Source organism: Sipha flava, unplaced genomic scaffold (assembly GCF_003268045.1).
Source record: "Sipha flava isolate LNK unplaced genomic scaffold, YSA_version1 102_pilon_pilon, whole genome shotgun sequence".
Lineage (NCBI taxonomy): Eukaryota > Metazoa > Arthropoda > Insecta > Hemiptera > Aphididae > Sipha > Sipha flava.
Genome location: NW_020271716.1, coordinates 326,132 through 351,270, shown reverse-complemented (window position 1 = coordinate 351,270; position 25,139 = coordinate 326,132). Strand labels below are relative to the sequence as shown.

The following is a 25,139-nucleotide window of genomic DNA, read 5'->3' as shown; positions in this document are numbered from 1 at the left end:
AGATGTACCTATGTAAAAATAATTTTGTAGGGCCCACAAATGTTTAAACCGGCACTGTAGGCTGTGTGAAGTTGGCAGTACAAAATGTATCGTGGGGCAGTTAAAAATTAGGGGTCCAACAAATGTCCAACAAGTCTATTCGAACGTTGTCGGTAGGTCTTTAAAAAATGGTGATGACCGGCGCACGAACGCGTTCCGTCGCCGTTTGGGTGATTGTACACCAAGTGCGATTTCAACAGACAACGCGCGCGCTCTCCGCCCACAATCTTATCTCGCGCGTTCATCGCTCCCGCGCCCGAGTGGCCCGTTATCATGTCGGGGCCGTCACCGTTCGCACGTTGACGTCGCCGCGCATTCGCAATCGTCTCGTTGTCGTCGTCGCCGTTTGCTCGCTGTCCCCGTCATCGACGCGCACCAGTACCAGCCGTTCGCTTCCGTCCGCTGCCGCCGCCCAACGGTTCATTTCGTTCGTTCGCTGTCAATGTACCGCGTTAGCCGTTAGCCGCCCCGTCGTACACGCGTACGCCGACGGGATTTTCGCGCGGTCGGCAAGTGTTCGGCTCGTCCCGCTCGTTACCGTTGTCGCGAAACGGCGACGCGCGTCCGTTTACTGCGTCACCCACGGTTCCGTAGCCGGGCCCGTTCCAGGTCTTTGCGGCCAACACACCGTGATTTCCTGTCCGAACCGTTGTTTTGGGTCGTCCATACGATGTAAGCATTCGCCAACTGTTATAGGCCTACCCTCTCGTGCGCTACGTCGCACTTGCAGTACCCGTTTCTGTGTTCGATCCATTAACGCATCGGCTTTCTTTCCACAGGGGCACGTCTCTGCGCCGTACACGTACGCCGTCCGTGAAGAAACAAACGGGTTGCTCGATGGATGTTAAGTTCAACTCTTACGAGTACCATGTTATCAGAAAGTTTACGTCCATGAGTTATGGCAGCAAATGTAGCCTCATGGACAGGATCAAAATGCGCAACATGAATAGTGTGTGGCACGAACTACTGACGTACTTGCAGTCCCCCGACGGTGTCTTGAAGATTTATAAAGTCGAATGTACACCTGGTGAAAATAACAATTGTGTAGCAGCCGACTCGCAGCCAAATTATGTGGTTAGACCTTATGTCATTAAATTAATTACATACCCTATGCTATTGTTTTCATGATTAAAATTCACAATATTTTTTTAATAAGTATTGGGTTCCATTTTTTTGCTTATAATTTATGTAACACATATTATATTAATAACTACTCCAATTAGTTTTCAAACCAAACACAATAAAATAAGCCATATTGTTTACTATAAAATTAGGTGTTTAAATATTAAGCATGTAAGAGAATGATGGCATTTATAAAATATTTAAAATAATAATAACTGTTATCAAGCTAAGTGGATACATTGATCAAAACATAATTGATTGGATATTTAATTTAAAATTAGGTATTAAATATGAATTATTTTTCAATTATTTTTTCGACTAGATAAATAATTAAATAATTTCTTATTATATTTAATTATTATATTGCTGTCTCTGGTAAAAGTATAAACATTTATTTATTTATTTTTATTGCAAATATACTTAATTTAAATTTATAGCTCAAAATAGAATAGATATTGTGATCACTAAATTATTAGTTTAAATTCAATTATTATTGAAAATACGGTTATTCAAGTAATTAGTGTTAAATTTAATCTGCATATTTTTAAGGCCACTTTTATTCACAATCCTTTGACTCTACTGTAATATTTTGACATGGACAAATGCATTTAGTTGTTAATTAAAAAATAATAAAATATATTTCTTTTATAGATAAAACGCAAATTAAAAGCTGTGATACGTGCTAATAAGGGTCATGTTCAGTGCTCAAACATTCCAAAAAATGTAAGTAAATATAACTTGAAAATCTATATAAAATATAAATTGCAAAAATATAGTTTATACTTAGTTCCATGTAAGATCAGTACTGTAATACTGTACAGAATTTTAAACTCTCTCGTTTTTTCAACCTTACCTGCTATTTTTCTTTATTTCTGGGAATTTTAATGGAAACACTGACTTTTTCCTATGAAATAGTATTAAGAAAATAATTGTTATAAATTTAAACCGAGTTAATTAATATTATTGTGTTATTTTTTTTTTACAGTTAGGTAATTCATTACTAGATGATCCAAATTACCTTATAGAAATTATAGAAAACTATCCATCTCGTTTATTGACGTTTTTGAAAGTTGAATTAAATCAACATTTGAGTTCGTTAAATATTCCTTATTGTACACCATTGTCAAGATATCTTCATCGATATAACATTGTTGAAATGTACTTAGACAATATTTTAAAAAGTGGAGACGACAGTAAGCTTCCAGCTGAGGTGATTTGTATATTGTTTATTACCTACTCATTTCTGTACATCATAATTTGTATGTATTTTATTATAATATATTAATACAATTTAATTTTCAACTTTGTTGCAGATTTTTTACTGTAAGAATATTAAAGTTTTATCTCTCAAACATAATCAGTTGCGACAAATACCAAGTTCAATCGGTCGACTTTCAAAACTAGAAGTGCTTATACTCACTGACAACTTGCTAACTGTACAGTCAATTCCTTTTAGCCTAACATTTTGCATAAATCTTAAAGAATTATACGTTGACGATAATCAACTTGAAGCACTACCTGGGTTTTTAACGAATATGAATCATCTTGAGTTGGTTTATAGATTGGGGAATCGTAATTACTTCAAGTCATTTTTTTTATGGTATCATACTGATTATGATCACAGGTAATTTTAATTAATGCGTAGTAATTGATCATTTGGTATAAAATTAATGATATAATATTTATTTGTCTATATTTATAGAGTTCGTAAAGAAATTTGGAAAAACTATTGGATAAGAGGAGAAACTGGTCCAAGACCTGTCTTTCCATCACTGTTAGACCGTTGTGCTGAAAAAATATTTTCAAGTGGCATTAATTTTTTTAATGAAGAAATTCCTGAGTCTTTAAAACATTATATGTCATTAACTTACTTAAATTACAATATATGTAATTTTTGTAACATTGCAACTGACTGTTCAAAACCAGGTTGATTAGTGTTTTGAAATAAAATGTTTGAAAATACTCATGATTTTAATTACAGGTTATAGTACAGTAACATTTTTGATTCCTTATCTGGGAAACACCTGTGTGCCATTTCAACATTGGGCATGTTCTAAAGAGTGCGTTCTTGCCATTGAAGGTCCAGCAAAAAAGTTACAGCTTGAAGGAGCAAAGAAACTAGACAATGAGTATTCTCATTACATAGCGAAGTCTAATAAAATGGACGAAAACTCAAAAATGAAACATAACCGATGTTGTATAAGTTAACTATCAAAATAATTCGACAAGTTCATTATTAATAAATATGTACTTTGTTAATAACTATTATGAGACTGAATTATATTTTAATTGTGATAGAGTGTTTTACTCAGTTACCAACTATTTAAAATATAATCCAAAAACAAATTGAATTGTTACTGTTTATATAGGTAAGATGAATACAGTTTGATATTTTTAAACTTTTTCTTTTGTAAATTAGTAGATTGAGGTAACTCATTTTGTTTAATATATGTTAATAAATATTAATTTAGTAAAAAGTAAAATAGTAATGAAGAAATAATCGATATTAAAAATACTCAATGTTTTTCTCTTATTATAAATCCTATAACTGTAATCTTATAATATATCCTTGGTCTTGGTTTCGATAGCCAATTTTATTTAATTGTAATTAGTATTGTTTTTTTTTTTTTTGTATTAAATAAAATTGTGTTAATTAACTATGCATTTAAAATTGTGTGTTGTACAGTTCATTGCTCACATACTAGTATTATACCAATAGACATGTGTAATAAACAATTTCTAGTTATACTTTTTAAACATTCAATTTTTGTTTATCATTGCTTACATAAAAATACCGTGTGTATATTTAACTCTATATTCAGTGTAATTATTATAATTGTTTAAACACAAATCTGAACTTCAGTTCCAGTTCAAATGATCTGTTTAATCAGAAGTTGGTATAAATAACAATGAATACCAGCTATCACCGGTAACTGTTTATTTAAACAAAAATAACCGAGCACTGGACAAATTTATTGCAATAGAGGTATGTTTAGATTTCACAACGATGAAAATAATTTAAACTAAGATAACCCGTCAAAATCGGTGTGTACCTAAACTATCTGAAAGTTGTCATCGTTCACGTCTGTACAGATTATTTCAGTGACACGGGCACTTGTAACTTTTAGAACAACAATATTGTTATACGATATCAGCGATCGAGTGCAGGTCTATGAAAACAAACGACCATTGCGATCCGAAACGGCGACAGAGAATTTTTGTCGAGAAAGACCTTGCAGTAATAAAAATGTTGTGTTTTCCGTACCGGATCATTACCACGGAAACGGTGTTATCGTGTGCCACTGACGATAACCGTGATAACGCGAATTCACTGTTATCTCTTATCGTCGAATCGTGCGTGCGTTTCATAACTTCGACGGTTCGGTACCGCGCACGCGAAAACGCTCCTCTAACGTTCGCGAATGTTCAAATTTCACCGTCTACCGCTAAACGTCAACTACTCGTCTGCCGTTGGTAGATCCCGAGTATTCAGAGGATATACGGACAACGTCATCTGTCGATTACGTTCAGGTACAGAAGTTGCACAATGTTTTTGATCATTTACCGTTGCGTGCGTCCGCGTTTTACGTACTGCTGCCGCGGTGTTGTGGGACGGACCCATTTTTACATTTTATTCGGAAAGTGTACACTCTTCTTTTCTTTCTATATTCCATTTAGAACGGACAAAAAATTATTATTAAAAAACAAGTTATGTTATTTTCATTTTTTTTTTTTTTTTCATATAAGTGTCATAGGAAATAACATTACACTATTGAGATTAAATTGAGCTGTATGGATTAATAACAATGTAAGATGAGGACAATTATGTATTATAATTTTGCTGAGGCAGCCAATTCTCAGGATGAAGATCATAGAGAATATGATAGAAGGGTAGAATAGAGTTTAAAAGATTAGTATTGGTTGTATGGTAACCAAGGGACCAAAGAAGGATGAAATAAAATAATCTGGAAATAAAAGAGGGATTACAGTCAAAAGATGAGGTGGTGAAGGTTACCTCGGATTTCTTGATTGAAGAGGTGCATTAGACAAAAAAAAGTAGTATTATTATTTGAATATATATTTTTTCCAAGGAACCGAATAAACTAGTTTATATTGTGTAATTTTTGTATTTATAATACATTGTAAGCATTAATATATGAACATGAAAATTATTACACTTTTAAATTATCTGTAATAATAGTCTAATAAACTATTTAAATTCTAATTAATATTTTTATTTTGCTGTTTTAAAAGTATACTAAACATATCTAAATTACATAATATATTTATTATTGACTATGTTTGTATAATGTCTGTATAATATGTAGAATACATTTTAATAAATAATAAATATTAACAATATTAATTAAACTATTCATAAATCATAGAATCAAATGATAATCATTTAGAACAGTTGTGAATTATATTTTTGTGTCAAATAATGAATAATACTGTCATAGCCACCTATAGATCTTTTTGTGTTACATATCTTGAAATGGCATAATGTCACATCTGTAAAATTAAATTAAGCTTATTTTATATTTATTTAGATGTATACTTTAAACTCAGAAGTATGGCATAGCATAATGGTTGACCAGTTAAACCACTTCTACAACTGCTAATACTTGGGATTGGTTACTATTCAATATTTTAGCGATAGAACTTGTCATACTCTTACTCTTAACAAGTTATTGAGTGTATTATAATAGTTAATTCAAAATTTTCTAAATAAAAATAAATGTTGACATTGCTCTATGTATATATTTGATTAATATAAATTAAATTATTACTTACAGTTTCTCTTATTATTTTTAAAAATATCAACATTTTTAACGTTTTCAGATGTTGGTTCTTGATCATTACCAGGTTTGATTTCATTTTCTGTAGGGTTTTCAACATTCTGTATAGGCCTTGATGATATACGATAAAAATACTTTATTGGATTTACTCTATCATTAACATCTTCTGTAGCATGTTGATTTTCTAAATTCTATGTATAATAAATGACCATAATGAAAAAATGAATAGTAATGAAAGTTAAATATGAATGTATTATGTAATTTTACCTCTAAAAAGCTTTTAAATAACCAAACTATATTTTCGTTTGACAATTTTGTAATGCCATCAGATTCATATGCAGCTGAGCGTGTTACAATAGTTATCAATATTTGCAGAACTATTATTTTCCACCAAGTTGATGCCATATTTGTATTGTTAATCTATTCATTCAAAAACCATTGCAATTAATTAGAATTTATAATTCTTAATTTATGTGCACTAAGAAAAAATACTATATTCATTTTTAGACATGAGTATATTAAAAATATTTAACCCATTATGTTTGGATTTTTTTTTATTATTCATCAAACCGCCGTATCAAAACCCTCGGGGTCATTAAATGTTGGATGTTTTTGGTACGGTGGTATGATAGTTTAATAGTGATTAGTTTGTGGGTTTTTATTTGTATGATACATATTAGACGGAGAGGCTTTTGCGGTATCTAATTTTTTGGCAATTGTCCCGTCAAGAAAACAAAACTGTTGGTGACTGAATTCGAACTGGTGACTTATCGACATGTTCGAAATTAAGAAATTAAATGCTTTCTGGGTTGCATTCCTTTGTTAATATACGATTTTGTATTATTTAAGAAATTATTTTTCTTTATCCCTTTTTGTTATTTATTTTTAATTATCTCTTAAGAAATTTCATTTAAACAGATTACTATTACATTTCACTTATCTTTATGACTTAACGTTGCTTATTATTTACTATAGACTTTTTTCTGAAAACAAATAATATTATTGCATTGATAACATTAAAAACAATTACATGCCTATTGTATTTATACAAATGTTCAGTTTTTTTATTAAATGCATTTAATCAAAGTTTAATTAGAGTTCAGTTAATATATTATTTTATTTTCTGTTTTCATTTGATAACTTATTCTCTTCATACTTATTTGATACAATTCTGATGACTATTCTAGATTGAATAATCTTACATTATAAATTATTAAAAAAAAAATTACTAATAGATACATTTTTTTTCTAATGTGGTTGATAGTTTCAGAATTATTTTTTTGATTTCTTGATTAGTTATAAAAATGTTATATCAATAGCACTTTGTATTTAGTATAGTTTTGAATATTCCATTCTTTGTAAATATTGCAATTATTTTTTATTTATTCATAGAAATTATAAATTATGATTGAATTTTATTTTGTTTGTTATTTAACAAGTTGTTGACTAATATTTTCAACTCTTTATAATACTATTTTTTTACAAAAAGCCTTTTATGAATATTCAACCAACACTTTATATTTTCTAATGTTAAGTTATTTTGTTTTAAAAAATATCATTGGCCAAAATGGAAAAAAAACGTGAATAATTGTTATTATTATTATTAAAAAAAAATTTAGTAAAAAATAAAATGGAAACTAAAAATTATTAAATAATTAACATTAGTAAATTGTCGCAATTTATTTTCTTTATTTGTACATGACTATGAATTCTTAATTTGAAACCCGTCGTATTTTACAAATATAATAATACTCCATGGTAAGTTTTTATTTATTTATATGTTATTATGTATAAATTATTTGTTTATACATATTATATTAATTTATTATACGTACATAAACATATAGTCTGTAAATTATCAATAATTAATTTAATGTTATCATACGAGACTTAAGTATGTCAAATAAATAATAGTTTCATAAATTATTAGACTGCTATCTTTCTTTATTTTATTTTAATTCATGAATCTCAATAGCTGTTTTTATATTATAATGTTTAGTGTTATTTGTATTTATATGTGTATTTTTTAAACATCATTCGGTTTTTCCATATGATAAGTTATTGTGCGTACATTGGATAAATAATTTACTTATTTAAAATAAAAATAATGTACATAATATGGTATTTTATTTTTTTAAATAAGGATGAACAATTAGAACTGTAGTACGTTGAAATTATCGTTTAATTACATTTTCATTCTGCGTATTTTTTTTATTTTTTTTTAATGCTTCTGTCCTTGTCAAAAATAGTATATTAATTTGCAGTTTATTGTTTTTATTTTTATAAGAACGGAAATTGTTAAAAATTAAATTTCCTTTATAAATGTTTTCAGTACTTGTTAATCTTTTTTTTAAATTTAATCTAAGTTTGTTTATCTATTAAAAAATGTAAATGTGCTTATTGTAAAATTTAAACGAAAAAAAAACAAGTTTTGTTTGAAGTATGTAAATAGTTTTTAATCATTTTCCAATTTATATTTGAACAATGAAATGTTATTATTCTTTGTTAAATAGTTATCAGTGATTTATAAGTCGTGAAAAAAACCGGAAAAGAACGATTTAATTTACAGTTGAATCCAAATAAAGCAATACTATGATGATTAATTTATTAATAGCTGGGTTTTATATTATTGTATTACATAAATTGATTCTAAAACATCCTAATTTCCTAAACATTTTCAGTATATTTGTAGATTTAATACGTTGTCATACTAAGTATCTCTTGATAGGATTTATGTATATGTATCTACTAGGGTTGTTATTTTATACCTAATAGTTATTGTACAATGTACTACATGTTCTCAAATGTATTTTGGTTTTTAAAACATTGTAAGATAAGACTGAATTATCTTTAGTAATTAATATAAATTATTTAAATTTCAGATTGAATAAAACATATTTTTTATTCGATTTTCATTAATCCCACTTGTAATAATATCCATACAATGCTCTATCATTGTTTCAGAAATATTTTCAATATCAAATAAAAACTAAAATTATCATCTAAGTGTTTGAATTGTTTAAATCGTCTACTTAAAGAAGAAGTCAGTTCTTGACCGGGTCATGAATTGAAAATAAAATATTTATTTTTAAAATTGTCTTCACTATTTGAATTAAAATGTGTACCAGAATTTTTATATTCAAACATTTTTTTCTTTTAACAGTCTTTTTGCTCGTAAACTGTTGATTGGAAACAATTTATCATTTAAAAATTAATTAAATTAATTAAAAATTAAGCCTGTAATTTCAGAGCCAATCGTGGGACCCTGCTTGCTCTGCTAAAGGGACGGGGTCCTGCATCTTAAAATATAAATTTTTACGTGTAAATGTTTGATTTTATAATATCACTATTTAAAGTGTATAAAAGTAAAAATAAATAAAGTTAAATGTACTTATAAGTTTCTTTCGACAAAAGATTATTAATGCTTAGCTATTAAATATATAGCACAATGTATAAATATAGTATCGTTTGAATTGAATAAAGTATTTGATTTCAATTTATTTTATTTAACATTTTAGTTTTTTAGGAATAGAATTAATCGTGTCACACAATGTAACATAAGTAAATCGATTTTTCAGTGGCATAATATAATTATTTTTAAAATTGGAAATTATTTTCGAAATAGGATACACAGAAAATGTTATTGGACAAGTAGGGAAAATAGATTATTCAAGAGACGATGGGCAATCACTTAGCGCTTCGAATGAAAAGTGGTTCCGATCCTATTCTGGCGCCAAATAACCAATTATTTATTTTTTTTTTTTATCGGATTCCATATAAAATGCAAAATAGCTTACACTGGTTCATGTTTTCTATTAAAAAAAAATTGCAACTGCGAAATGTCGTTTACAGTTAAAAACGAGGATATCGACTTATACTCGTTCTATTTTCTGCACGAGTGGTCTATATTATTTTATTGAAAAAGTATTAGGATATTTGATAAATTGTAGATAAAATAAGTTAGTTAAAAATAACCCTAATACTTGTTTATTATTAATTTTCTACTCCGCATACTTAATGTAATTTCAGATACATAGTTATATAATTATATAAACTTGATATATTCAAATTATTCGTGAAAATAGAAATTTACGAACATTATAACCATTAATAATTAAATCCAATATCATTTTTACTATATATATATATATGTATATTATATAAATTAAACTAAAAAAAAAAAAAATATTATATAAATAATATAATCGAATACGAGCGTAAATGATGAGAAATTATATTTTTCTCTGTATCTTGATTCACATAACTAGAAAACACGAAACATTTTTTTACATTAAAAAAATGTTAAGAATTTGTTAATTAAAGTTAGTTCTAATTCTGATTTATGATAATTCAAAGTTAATAATTAACAAGATTTAAATACATATTAAAAATTTGATTACAAGAGTAAACATTTGAAATTAAAAATGTTTTAATAATATTATTTTTCTATTGGTAATAATAATTACTATATATTCTTTATTATACAACTACTATAAGAATATGATTTTAAATAAGTTTATAATTTGAGTTTATTTGATGGTGATTAATTATTTTATATTTTAATCTAAATTACAATCATTGACTTTTTTATTATACATTACATTTTGTGTAGTACCTAATTAGTATAATTTTTTCGACTGATCAGCCCATGGGCTGAGATTCTAAAATTGAAATAATAAAATCTTCATAAGCAGTCAAAAAATTACTTTTTCTTTTTTATTAAATAAAAGTTCTATAATTTGTTGATTATTGCTTTTTATATATATATTTTTAAAATTAACTTAAGAATATGTTTTTCTAAAGGATACTCTCAAACAGGGGTGTTATTTGGGGGGTACAAACTGTGGCAAATTCCCCACTCTAAGAAATTTTAAAAAGTCGGCAATTCTTTGTCCGTTGATCAAATGCTATTATCAGTAAATAGTAAATTTTTATTTCCTATTTTTTACTCAATAATCAGATAATATTCTCTTTTAAATACACGTTCATGGTTTATTAAAAGTTGGGAAATACTGGTTACTCCCCGGTTTATGACAATTGTTATTACGTAAACCCTATAAACTTTATTTTTGGTATATTATGTATTTCTATAAATGTGATCTTTATAAAACAGTTTTCGTGATATCGATACCATAAAAATTGAGCTCATAATCTATAAAAAAAACCGTTAAAATCGTTCCTATTCACCCCAAACTACGGTATATTATATTTGAGATACAATTTTATGTTTTTATAAATAAGTTCCGTAAAGTATTAAATATACAAATAATAAAATAATTACTATTTATTTAATTAAATTTATATTATTATTTCATTAAACCTATTAAAAACTTATAGCCTATATGATAAGTAAATTAATTAATGTTTTACTACCTCTAATGTTATTATTTAATTGGGTAAATAGAAACGTTTCATGTTCTTTGTTTATCATCACGACATCATTATTAACTACTAATCCTTAAATGTTTTGTTCCGAAAAAATATTTTATTGATGTTCTATGGTCCATAACTATTAAATATTTAAATATATAGGTAACCATAATATTTTAAATATTATGAAGTCGGCAAATTTTAGTCAATCGCCCCACCCTTTCAAAAGTTGAAATGACGTCTCTGCTCTCAAATCTCTTAGATGCCTTGTTTAGATCAAAATGTATTATTTGTGTCTGCACTGTTATTAAAAATTAAATTGAAATAAAACCATTTTGTTTTAGAAAGTTTGAAAAAATTAAGTGTCCTTCTAGTATTTATTTTTCTTTATCTCTTTTTTTTTGTTTTCATTCTTCTAGATTTTAGTCACTGGCATAGGCGCAATTTGGGGGGGGGGGGTGTGCTTAGCACCCCATTTTCGAAATTAGCAACCCCAAATGTGTATATGTTAGTTTACATTTAAATAGTCATTACTTATTATGTATAGAAAAACATAATAGTTTTTGAATTTTTTTGTATAAATATATAAATGTTTATATAATACGAAAATATTTCGCAATACGAAAAAAAAATATCTTTGCTTTAGGGTAAAAGTTTCAAGTTTCTAGCTACATTACTTTTGGAATTATGATTAAATAACTAAAATTTGAAATGTGAAAGTCTTGTTTACAGTTTTTTTTTACCATTTCAGGATAGTTTTTTCCTCATGTCTAGAAAAACTATTAAGATTTAAAGAAATTACCTATTTAAAGTACCACCGCATGCCAATTTAAAATCTAAAAAAAGGTCCTAAAAAAAACTTTTGGACCAGTATTTCTATCCGAAAAAGTGTTTAACAAATAAAATACAAACATTATTATAAAACCATAATATCCTTCGCTTTAGTCAAAATCTAAAAGTGATCATGTGATAAGACATTTGTGTTTACAAACAGGTAATTCGCTGTACTCACAATAAAAATATAAAATCAAAGAGAACAATTTAAATTTAGAAGTTTTCATATATTTACCAAATATTTTAGTGACTGTTGAATTGTATGGTTTGCTTGTCTATAACCATTAAGGAACATGAAAAATATAGAAAGGCTTCAGCACTCCTAGTATTTTCATTGAAATTGCGCCCCCGGTCACTAGTGAACGGTATTTACGAATTTATGAAATCCAAATCTAATATTAAATTCATAGGAAGTAACTATTTTCCAAGTTTCTGTGTGGGACTTCTTTGATGTTTAAATTAGTAGTATTGGTAGTAGTTGTAAAGAAAAAGTAGATTTAGACACTTAACGTGAAATGACAATATTACTTATTCAGTTAATAGTTATACTGTAATCTCGTTTATCACGTAGAGTTGGATTACACATTTTGACTAAACACATACATAATAACAAAATATAATAGAGATTAATTTTTGTGAACAAAATCAATGTAGCATATTTATTTTAAATTATTATAATTTCTTAAATTCCATTGTTAATATTTAAAAAAATTGTATTACGTTGTATTGCTTATTTAATGTATAATGAACATTCACGTAAAGCACTTAAATAATTGTGTTTATTTTGAGTGTTAAATTATTTAATATTATAATTTTTGTGTAAGTACTTTGCTATAATATTATATTAGAATCGAGAGTGTAATTGTATTTTCTTAATTAATGTTTTTTAAGTGCATAATAAAAATCAAATACACAGTAGAAAATTACTTTGAAAATATTTTAAGAACTCAGTGTTGTACTCATAATAATGATTTTAAGTATATACTATAAGCACTTTAGGTATGTAAAATAAAAATAAATATAATTCGAATATATTATAAAACTATATTCAATTTAAAAACTTATATTTCAGTAGAATAAATATTAATATCATATCCGTATTAATTGTTTCAAATCATTGTTTAGTTCAGTATTCTAAATTGTTGTTATTTTAATTTCAGTATAAAATAGTTCGATCATCGTTTCATACTTCACACAAAATCGTAGAAAATCCATTTATCCGTTATTCTTATTTTATACTTACATCTAGATTATGTAAGCTACACTTTTGATTGAATTATAAGACTGAAGTGCAAGTGTAAATTCAATTTAAAAGTAACTAAATATTATGTAGTTGATAATACAATGATACAATTTAGTTGATTTTATGTTAATTTATTTTTAAAATGCTCAATATGTTATAAATTATTTATTACTAAAATTTGGTTTAGTAAATCTTATATTTAAATTTTAATTTTGTGTCCAATTTTAAAATAATTTTCAAAAAACAAAACAAAATGAGACATTAAATGTATACGTGTGAAATAATATTACATCTCATAAAATATGTTCGTAAACAAGTTATATATTTTAATACAGCTGTTATTACTTGTTGTTTAGGTTAAAGAAATATAATTTTGGAAAAATTATTCTTCAAATATTTTTCACTCACAATGCTGATAGTTTCTCAGTAGATCTAGAAGACATTATATTATTTGTAATTTTTCAAAAACGATTGAAAATCGAATGACATTTTGCACTATTTTATTTTAAATTATTTATCGAAGTACAATTTACAAATAAGACCGAGAATAATGATGTAAAACGTTTGATACTTGATAAGCTTTTATATTATTCTTAAAATGATTTCTAAAATAACTATTTATTATATAGTAGTGAATTATTATTTTAAAGCATACATTTTATCACATTTTAATATTATCTTTTTTTACTGCTTGACATAAATATGTACAATTTATTGTTATTTTAATTTAATACTTGAACTTTTTATGTTCTATGTAGATATATGGATTTAATGAACTTAATATTAAAAACTTTAACTTTAATCTAGTAAAAAGAATCTAATATCAATTGGATATTGGATTTCAATTAAAATGCGTGTGGTTTAACTTTATAAATCTGAAAATGTATAAAAGTCAATGTCATCTGAAATGAAGAAAATACGAGTTCGAATAATACCTTTATGTGGTTTGGAATGATTTACAGTTCCGCAACAGGTTCAGTTGAGAAACTGCCGTTTTGTACGTCGAAAATCAACAATATTTTAAAACTTTCTGAATCTGTGTCCAATGTAAATAACGCGTTGTAACTTCCGAAGTACAAATGATTACGCTTAATATTGCCACCTGAGCTTTTATAGTGCGGAGTATAGGTACACATCTGATGCTGCTGCTGCTGCTGTCGCCGTTACGGCGGCGCCGCAGTCGAGAGATGCTAGAGGGGTTGATGGAAAACGTAAAGTTTATTCCCGGTGGAAAGCCCTCAACCCTCGGTTTACCTGTTGCTGTGGTCACAAATTATCACTTCGGTCCGCGAAACCGCGAATCGGTTCGATTAAAATTACAGTACTATTTATTAATTATAACGGTGTTTAAACATGTCATTCCCCAGCTAATATACATCACGCGATAGCAATAATCTCCGAGGTTTCTGCTCATTACGCTGTACAATTATTATTTTGTTTCTAAACTGTAGTGCGAACGGCGAAATTTTCTTTAGAGTGTACGCTGTCCAAGAATATGCTCGTATATATGTTATATAATATCTTGTACACGATAATGGTGTCGTGTGGAATTGTAATTATAGTTGTTTAAAATTTTGTTTGGTACGAATTTCCATTCATCAAGTCAAGTCTAAATAATCGTTATTTTACCAGTGACACATTGAAACATTTTGAATTCAGTGACTAAATTCTAATAACACTCCTTATTAATCACTATTATATTATATCTGAGTATCAAAATATTTGACGATTTATATATATTTACTTTATTATAGTAGTAGTATTGATATAATTAATTAATAATTTTTACTTTTACAAAAAGAACTAACCAATTTTCAATTTTAATTTTGTTGTATAATTTTTGCTCATTGTTAGTTTAAAAGATATAAAAGTTATCGAAAATCGAATAATGTGTTTTTAATTAAAGCAAATGTAAGATTATAAGAAAGAGTAAACGTTAATGGTAATTATATTGAATATTGTAAAAAATTAGTATAAATTAGAAAATTATATTTATAACGGAAGAGTTCATTAATTCGATAATGCAACATTGTCATATAAATGTGCAGATATATAAAATACAGATGGATAGTGCAACCATTTAAATTCTTCAGTATAAGGTAGTGTATTATATATATATATTATGATAGTATATTTTAAAATTTTGAATATGTTACCTATCTTATTAATACTAATTTATTAATTAGGCAGTATTAGTTTCTGGTTCACTTATTTTTTCATATAAACTTACATTTTCATTGATTATAAAGCTAATAATATGATTTTCGTTAGTAATATATTTAAATTTTCCTATCAACATCCATCACAACTTGTTTTTACTGTTATTTTATAGAAATTAAAAATTCAAGTTATTTTTATTATTTGGTTAATAAATGAAAATACACATTTGACTTTAAGTGTTCAGTGTTTTGTAGCCCATTTTAAATGAAGCGTACTAAAATAAAAAAATTAATATCTTCAGAGATAATTTCATCAGGATATTACAGTGGAAGTACCCTGTATATAAATTACGTGTCATTTAGTAAACATTCATAATGAAATTAAAAATGCACCTTTCTATTAAATAGCTACTATACTTCAACAAGTACTCGTAAATATACTGTTCTTATATGAAATTGATGTATAATATTTTTATGAATTATATTTCGTAATCAAATGGTTATAAATTTGTATGGCTATTCGGCTGAAACATACAAGAGAAAATTACCTAAATATTTGCATTCTTATCAAGATATAAATAAAAATATCTATTACCCGCACATTTCTCCAACAAAAATCCATTCTGCATTTTTCACTTTAATATTAAAATATTTGTATTAGTTTTATAATCAAATTTAATCCCTATTCATTAGTAATTCCTTTATTGAGCGTTTGTCTTGATTTGATTATTTTGGCACAGAAAAGTAGTATTTTTTATTTTAACATGATGTTAATCGTATTTAAAAAAAGGAGTCTAAGTTATGTTATGTCGCAAGTGATCTTGTAGTGATTATTGAACTAAATGTACTTAAAAATAGATTTTATAAATAAGAAGCACACTTTTAGAATATATTTCATTAAATAATAATTCCTCGTAGTTTTGTTCTTCCAAGAAAAATTAAGCTTACACGAATAAAGGAGTAAACATATTTGCATAATAAATTAAATTAAAAAAAACAAAAACTAGTAATTATGATTTAATAGTTAATCTAAATCATTGGATAATTAAAATTGTATTTTACTAAAAAAAAAATACAAATAAATAATAAACTATAGCTTACAACAATTTAATTATTTATATTTATAATTTCTTCAATTTTTCTTTTAAAACTTATCAACTATATTATTTTAAATATAATTTGTTTTACTAAAAAGTATTATTTGGTATTTGCAGCTTACAGAATAAACTTTTTTTTTTTTAATATTTGTTATTTTATGTCTGCACAATAAAAAGATTAAAGTTAAGAGTATAACTGATGAGGGTTGTAGAAAAACTTTATAGGTTTTTATTTTATATAAGAATAAATTGTATAGTACATATTTTTATTTATCACCATTATTTTATAATTTTTTTAGCCAAAATCATTTTTTTATTCTTTACAGTTTAGCATTATGGAACAAATGGCTGAAGAAAAAAATTTTATTGCTGAAAAATCTAAAAGTAATAGAGCAAAATGTAAAAAATGTAAAGAAGTCTTGAACCAAGGAACATTGAGGATTGCTAAGGTCATGCCTAATCCATTCGGTGACGGGAAAATGATGGCTTGGCATCATCCACAATGTTTAGTAGCTGTATTTTCAAAACAGAGGAAAACGACCGCGAAAATTACTTGTGTGGATGACATAGGAGGGTGGGATGAACTATCAATGGAACACCAAAAAGAAATATTTACCACTTTCCCTGATAGTAAGCTATGTACCTGTTGCTCATAAAATTGCTTTTTTTATACCAACTCTCCTACACTATCTAGAACAAAATTTTCTATGTTATAATTCCAATTCCCTCAATATATTATATGCATGATCAGAGTCAACATTTTTTTTTTTTGTAAAATCAGTGAAAATTAGAATGAAAAAATTCATATAACAAAAAAATAAACATAACACTTTTTAAATTAAATAATATTAAAAATTTTAATTTGTAAATTTTATTTATTGTAAGACACTTTACAAAGTATAATCTGCTATGATTTTTATATTTTTACTCGTTTATAAAATCCTTGATTTATTTATTTTTTTTTGTGTATGCTCTATTGTGTAGATACATTATTCATAGCAACTGTTTACAGTTTTCCCGATGTTAAAATTTCGTTTTTTCTACCATACACGCTATTTAATACGTTGTATGTAACTGGTAATTTTTTTCAAATACTGAAAACTTGGAAAATTGTCACCAATTACCTATTGAATTAATAATTTGTAGTAGAGTAGATACATTTGAACAATGAAATAATAAGTATTTTTTAGTTCCTCGCGAGAAATTTAAAACACACGATGATAGTCCAGTTGAAAAAGAAACACCCAGTAAAAAGAAATTAAAAACAAAACCGCCTCCAACACTGGTGCCATCGTCCAAACCACAAATGCAAGAATATCTTTTTAAGGACTTTCGAAAACTATGCATGAAGTTATCACAGGAAAACAGTCATCTTCAAAAAACAGCAATTTTCAAAGAATTCATTGATAAAATATTATCTAAAGGTATGTGTACATTTTTTAATACAGGGAATAAGGCATTAAATTCTTTAAATTATAATATTATTGAGGTACAATTTTAGATTGTCTTCGTATTATTAGTAATTGTTTATTTATTAATAATAAAACAATTAAGTCATATTATTTTGATACTGATATATGTGATTGTTGCTTGAAATTTAAATTTAATACTTCTACTTACAAAAAATTACATTAAAGGTTGTATCTTAATTGAAATAAATACAAATAAGCATTAAACTAATTAAAAAAAAAAAAACAAAATTAACACGCTTGGAATAATTCTGACAATTTGTTTGAGACATCATTTTACTAATATTTATATATGTATATAATCCTGTTCAGTATACCTATATACAGTTATACAATTATTTTTTGTATTAATAAAAATACTTAGGCTATATTTATTTCATATTTGTTTGCGTTTGATTGAACTTTACTTTAGATTTGTAGACCAACTAACAGTAACAATTATATCAATCAAATAGTTGCATTTCTTTTATGGTTATGGTAATAACTAGGGAACATAATTAAATGCTCTAAAAAAGAAGAAAAATGCTTTAAAAAAATATGATTTAATGCCTTAAAAATATGCACTAAAAATATGCCCTAAAAAACTTTAAAATGTGTTTATATTCAATAAAAACACAATTTTGAATTTTAAACTTATAAAAGAAACACATTATTATGAAAAATATTTAAATACAATACAACCTTAATTAATTAACCCTAAATTATCTTCTGTCCATTTTCTTTTTACTCTAAAAAATTAAAAATTAATAGGTATACAATTTAGATAGGTATATTCGTTATACTTTTACCTTTTCTTTCATAGCATTGTATAATCAGGTGCTGCTTAATATTGTCAAACAGAAATCTTCGACGGTTATCAGCCAGTATTGATTGTAACTCGAGAAACTTCGTTCCACGTCAACTGACGTCATAGGTGCAAACTTCATATGAGCCATGTCATCTGCAGTTAGTTCTTCAGATATTGTATTATTTCGAGATGTTGCTTTTCATTCCAAAATATTTGAAATATATTTCATTGTTTTAAATCTCGAATTTTTTTCAATCACAACTTCTAGTTTTTTTTAATAGATTTTCCGATACTACTGTTGTCTGTTCCGATTTCATTTTGTACTTGAGCAATAATTTTAATTGCGTCAGCCAACGATAATCCAGATGTTTCCATTGTATTAATGTATTTTGTTAAATTTCCATAATTTGCTTTGATAAATGTCACGTTTAATTCCAAATTATTATCATTTAACAGTTTTTGTACATTTTTAATTGCTACAGCATCTTCTTTATCAAAACCCATCACAACAGATTTAATCAATTGATAATTTTCATAATAGTATATGGCTGCCAATAACCATGTACTCCATCTAGTTAGTATTAGTTGAGGGGGCATTGGTATCCTTGGCGCCATTTCTTTGAATTTCAATACTTGAGATGGGCATTTAAAAAAAATCTTTTTTACGTTCAAAATAAAAACATCAATTTCGGGAAATTTTTTGCGTATATCTTCAGTTACTCTGTGTAGAGAATGTTGCCAAACGTGTTCCATTTTTGAATAAAACGCTTTAATATTTTTCCTGTCTTCACCATATAAGGTGCTGCATCACTGAGAAATAGAAGTACATTATCGTGTTTAAAACCCTATGGCCACAACAAGCTCATAGATTGATCAAATAATTTAGCTATTGTACTATTATTTGCTTTTTTTAAAACTTCGCAATTAAATAAAAAAATTTTACTGGGACATCCAATTTCTAAAGTGCCGATTATGACTTATGATTATGATTTAGGTATTTTTATTTTTTTTAAATGAATGTTGAAAAAATGACTTTAAAACCATAAAAATGCACTAAAAATGTCAAAAAATGTAAAATAAAAGTAACATTTTTTAATTCCTTGATGTATAAAATGAACTTTTTGCTTGATAACCAATGTTTTTGGACATTAAGAAAAAAATGCAATTTGCATTCAAATCCGATCCTTAGTAATACCTTTGCTATTTTATTAGTAAAATGTACGCTTTTTATGATTATAAATTCACTCTAACGTGTTTTAATTTTTTTTTTTAAAAAATGTTTTTTGTGGAAAAAGACAAAAGTTGATTTTGGTAGAATAAGGTAACGTCCGGTATGTATTGGATTAATAGTTGGTCCAAAAAAGTCATATATAGTTAACAAAAAAAAGCGAAAATTGTATATATGAATTTATATCGACTGATGAAAACGTGTCATGTCCCATAAAATATAGATATCTGTTTTATTTGTATTTATCTTTGAAAAGTAATTGCATCTGGATAATTTGACAAACCTTTTGTACCTATAATTATTCAATTGCTTATTTATACAAAATAGGTATATTAATGTAAATATTTTATATGACTTAATAAAAAAAACTATATTAAACTGTAAAATAACTAATTCATTATTCATATAAATTATTAGTAATTTTATTCCAAATTAAAAATCGAAATTTAGTTTGATTAAATTATAATATATACATACTGCTGCATACTTTTGTTTTTAATTTCGCATCGTTCTTCAAATTAATTTTTCTTTTTAAGCAAATTAATATAAAAAACCAATTTTTAATAGGCTTCAGAATATTATGAATTAAACATATAAAAATGTATTTGTTTTGTTCATTATATTTACAACTCAACTAACTGGGCAACCTATAAACTATAAACATTTAATGTACCTATATAATTTATAGTTAAATTATTATAGTCAATAATTATATAATAAATATGATTTCTGTCTTTAACTTATTGATTCTAGTGAAGTACATTTTTATTATTCTTGTTATAAATAAATCTATTTTAATTTTTGATACATTTTTACTTGTTTTTTTTTTTAACTGAAGAAACTTCTTAAAAATAAAATGTATAATAAAAAGATTCTATATTTTTTTACAAAATAATTATTATTAATTTAACATATTGTTATTTTAAATAACTAGGATTTTAAGACGACTCACTAAGAACAAATTAGATAGTATTTCAATATTTAATTACTCGTAATTAAAAATAGAATGAAGTGTGATTTTTTATCTTACACTCATAATTAGTATCTTTAATATTGTTAAAAATTAGATTTTATTTTATGATATTATTTATTTTACAGTTTATTAAAACATAACTTCCAATTGATATTTTATCTGCTTCAACCCAAACGTGTAATTGTTTACATTTTCTAATTACACGGGATTTAACTCTATTATGATTATGAAATTTAATTAATACGAGTATTTTTTATTTTTTTTATTCAAACCATGTACTTGTTTTGTTTATAGAACAGTCAAATGAAACACGCGCAGAAAGCTTGTTTTTGTGGTGTAAAATGTTATTGCCTAATTCGGAAAAAAGAATTTACAATTTACATTCCAAACAACTTATTAAATTGTTTAGCCAAGTAATGTATAATTAATTTATTGCATTCAATATAATATAATTAAGAATTAACTACGATCTACATAGTTTAAATTTGTATTTTTTAATTAAAATAATTTATGATAATATCGCATTATTTATTTCTTTGATTGATTTGTGTTTGTTTATTTAGCTGTTTAAACAAGATGAATTCCTAATGCTAGAAGACCTGGAAAAAGGAGATGTAGCAGAGACGATCAGAATATTTTTTGAAAAAAATAAGAATATCAAAGCAGTGGAAAAATCATTTTTAACCTTGAGTAAAGTTGATCATTTTCTCGACAAATTAGCAGTTGAAACTACTGAAGCAGCACAAATGAGTCTTTTTAAATCTATCGCTTTGTTGTAAGTTAAATCTATGGAGTATAAATATTGCTTTTTAATTTAAAAATTCATCGAAACAAAACATATAATTCACAGGTGTACTGGAAATGATTTAAAAATGATTATACGCCTCGTGATGCATGATCTAAGAATTAACTGTGGACCAAAATTTATGTAAGTACATTTTTTTAAAAAAAAAAAAAATCACTGAATATTAAAAATTTTTTTTACGTTTCTTCAGCTTTCAAGAATAATTATAAGAATTGTTATATTTAATAATATTAAATATTATTTCAGTATTATTCTAAGTTTTTGAAACTTTTATCAGTACTAATTTTACAATGTAAAAGTAAATTTAAAAAAATTAACCATTAATAAAAATTGTATGCACTCTTGGAAAGTGATTATGTTGCTATATATAGTATATACATGATTGTACTCGTATGGGTTTATTTTTATAGTATTATACTAGTAATAACATACGTATTTGAATTTCAAAGAAACTTAAATGGTTTTTTTATTTTTATTACCTACTTATTATATTATTCTGGACCTGTATTTGAGTATAGATATAAAATTAATTAAATGAACCATATAAAATAATTAATATAAAATTAAATTTTAATTTATTTTGGAATCATTTAAATTTTAAACAAATTAAGTAATGAACCGTTTATTACTATTTTATGGTCGGTCACTGTTATTGAACAACCCTAAACGACGTAATATGATCCCTATCAATAATCTCACAGCTACGAAAATAAAAATTAATATGCTAAAACTTAATACGTATAATGTAATTTATGACTATTATTAATAGATACTTATTATTTGTATTATATTAATCCCAAATGTATACTGTGATCAGTGCCGTAACTAGAGAGTCAAAGACCCAGGTGCAGACAAATGTACATGGGCCCCTCTTTCTTGAGATACATAAAAAAGTCAGACTGACTTCACTCTATGAGAATTTTTTACTCCTTAGATCGGATAATATTTGTGGATGTATTGAATTTTAAAGAATCTAAAAAAACGTATAGATAATTTTCTTGCTGAAACAATTCTGTGTAAAGCTTCTATGTAGTAGGTATACAAGATCACAATTGTATATTGAGTGGATTTTATTAATAAAAAAACTTGTCAAATAAACTAAAAAGATAGATAAAATATATAATATGAATATATGATTATTGATTTTATAAATATGATTTAGGTACAATAAAATATAAATATATATATATATAAAAGTAATCTATTTATGTCACTATAGGCTTAGTGTTTTTTCCAATATTTAGATAAAGGATGCCAAATAACACAGACCAGTCTTTTACATTCTTTTATATAAAATTGAATACAAGATAATAGTACAATAATTATGAATCAAATTAAAACAAATTGAAAAAAAAATTGACAGCTATCTGCTATGGAACCTTTGACTCTGCAGACCCCAGTGCTGTGCACCGCCTGCATCTATGATTTTTACGGCATTGTGATCGTACAACGTTGTTGTTTAGACGTCCATGTATTTCAAGTTAATGTTTGGTATCTTTGTTATTTTGTTCTACAATAGTTTTATTCTTTGTTTTTGTATTTTCCAACAACTATGGTGCAATCTCTGCTTTTACATAAAGTAATATTTTTCTTATAATTATATTAATTAGTTAACAATCTCTGTTAAAATGAACTACTTTTGTGATGTTCGTAAGCAGTGGCGCCGATCCCTATATCCAAGTATGGCGGCTGCCATAGTGAATTATGTAGTGAGTGGGTACTGGGTACTGGGTAAATAATTTGTTTTACTGCATAAATGCATAATAATGCCTATTACGTTGCCTAAAATTGATCAGTATGAACGTGATTTATTTTAATATTAATATAAATAATGGTAGTGGACAAAGGACTTATTGGTGAGGATGGAGACTTGAAAATAAATATTATTTAATACATAAAGTGAACACCTATATCAGCTACATCATAAATTATTGATGTCACAATATGAAAATAGATACTCGTATAATGTTTATTATGTATTATTATCAATTTTGAATACAATATTATGGTAGGGTTTCAGCCCTCCCCAACCGTTTACACCAATTGGTAAGTGGATAGGTAGTATTAAAATTTGATAGTCACCATACTGCATTTTTTGTAGTTCGGTGCCACTGTTCGTAAGGAGTGTATTACTAGGTTTAAATAGTCCGTGATTTTTTCCAAATGCCAAGTCATTAAAGTTATAAATAAACTCAACTATGTATAACAATAAAAATTGCAAAATACTGTAAAATTATAAAATTAACTGCACGCAACCAAATGGAATTTTTTAATTTTGAAGTTACAAAATTAGTGTTGAAAATAATGAATTTTGTACTTTCCATCGAAACTCAGTATATTGGAATCTGACGAGTAAGTTCTGTTCACAATTATTAATACGAATACGTATTTGAATATATTGTACAGCGAGACGGTATTAATATTTAATATATCTACGATAAATTCAAATCGTTTATTATACCACGTCGAATAGAATAAGAAGCTATGCATAAGTAACTTCTATTGATCTTAATAGTATGTTATTGATAATAACTTATGTTGTGACTTTAATCGAAATTAAATACTATACATTTTATGATATATATATATAGTTCTATTTGTTCATGGGTAAAATACATGACGTCAATCAAGGTTCATTTTCAGTTAAAGTTCTGTCTGTATGATTCTTGTCACGCGATATATTACAATACAAGTACGTTTTGTCTGAATATTTCTCACATCTCTAATTTTCCTTTACTGGCGTACTTCTAAATGGTTTAATTTTATTATTAATTTATATTTATTCCTAAGCTCTGTTGAAATATTTAAATAAGCAATGAAATCAAATAGAAACTTACAAGTTATTAATCTATTATCTTGTATTTAAATCTAATTAAAATGGTTATTCTTGTTTATTAATATTTATTAAATTTAATATTCTAAAGCTGTATGTTAATCTATAGCTTTTAGATTCCTTATTCAATGTATACTTTTAAAAATATTTTATATACTTATTGAAAATTACTTATTGGTATCCGAGTGTTTATGTATATTCAATTAAAGCACACTTCCCACGTTTCAGACTTGCTCTATAGTTTCCACAGTAATATTAATAAAACGTTTTATGTTTCTGAGTAAAATTGGAATAAAAAATATGATATACTCATATTTCGGTTTTGAGAATAAATCAACATTTTTTTACTTTTTATGTGTTCATTTATATAATTTGTTGATT

General features: G+C 26.0%; 3 protein-coding genes across 3 annotated transcripts in view; 2 read left to right on the top strand and 1 right to left on the bottom strand.

Moving 5' to 3' along the window:
* The first annotated feature begins 263 nt into the window (after nucleotides 1–263).
* On the top strand, nucleotides 264–3,603 carry LOC112681376. The gene is made up of 7 exons (XM_025551640.1): nucleotides 264–711; nucleotides 819–1,113; nucleotides 1,813–1,884; nucleotides 2,147–2,371; nucleotides 2,475–2,785; nucleotides 2,864–3,087; nucleotides 3,143–3,603. Coding segments are annotated over exons 1-7 (1,356 nt in total). The 5' UTR covers nucleotides 264–709; the 3' UTR covers nucleotides 3,370–3,603.
* A 910-nt stretch (nucleotides 3,604–4,513) lies between these two features.
* LOC112681642 (DNA ligase 3) overlaps nucleotides 4,514–25,139 on the top strand; it is a 32,038-nt gene continuing 11,412 nt past the window's right edge. Inside the window, exons 1-6 of the mRNA XM_025551900.1 lie at nucleotides 4,514–4,692; nucleotides 16,990–17,293; nucleotides 17,854–18,087; nucleotides 21,415–21,533; nucleotides 21,684–21,895; nucleotides 21,971–22,048. Coding sequence (XP_025407685.1) covers nucleotides 16,999–17,293; nucleotides 17,854–18,087; nucleotides 21,415–21,533; nucleotides 21,684–21,895; nucleotides 21,971–22,048 — 938 coding nt within the window. The 5' untranslated portion in view covers nucleotides 4,514–4,692; nucleotides 16,990–16,998. The remainder of the gene's footprint in view (nucleotides 4,693–16,989; nucleotides 17,294–17,853; nucleotides 18,088–21,414; nucleotides 21,534–21,683; nucleotides 21,896–21,970; nucleotides 22,049–25,139) is intronic.
* On the bottom strand, nucleotides 5,547–14,776 carry LOC112681667. The gene is made up of 4 exons (XM_025551948.1): nucleotides 14,343–14,776; nucleotides 6,228–6,380; nucleotides 5,956–6,151; nucleotides 5,547–5,673 (listed from the first exon to the last, which is right to left on the bottom strand). Exons 2-4 carry the CDS (start codon nucleotides 6,363–6,365, stop codon nucleotides 5,567–5,569), a joined length of 441 nt encoding a protein of 146 aa, XP_025407733.1. The 5' UTR covers nucleotides 6,366–6,380; nucleotides 14,343–14,776; the 3' UTR covers nucleotides 5,547–5,566.

What these genes read in the sequence shown, in the direction of transcription:
- LOC112681376 (XM_025551640.1), top strand. An exon ending in CATACTGATTATGATCACAG is followed by an intron (nt 2,786 to 2,863) that starts GTAATTTTAATT and finishes CTATATTTATAG; the next exon opens with AGTTCGTAAAGAAATTTGGA. An exon ending in AACTGACTGTTCAAAACCAG is followed by an intron (nt 3,088 to 3,142) that starts GTTGATTAGTGT and finishes TTTTAATTACAG; the next exon opens with GTTATAGTACAGTAACATTT.
- LOC112681667 (XM_025551948.1), bottom strand. Translation starts at nt 6,365, where the DNA reads ATGGCATCAACTTGGTGGAAAATAATAGTTCTGCAAATATTGATAACT. An exon ending in TATTTAAAAGCTTTTTAGAG is followed by an intron (nt 6,152 to 6,227) that starts GTAAAATTACAT and finishes TATTATACATAG; the next exon opens with AATTTAGAAAATCAACATGC. An exon ending in TAAAAATAATAAGAGAAACT is followed by an intron (nt 5,674 to 5,955) that starts GTAAGTAATAAT and finishes TTAATTTTACAG; the next exon opens with ATGTGACATTATGCCATTTC.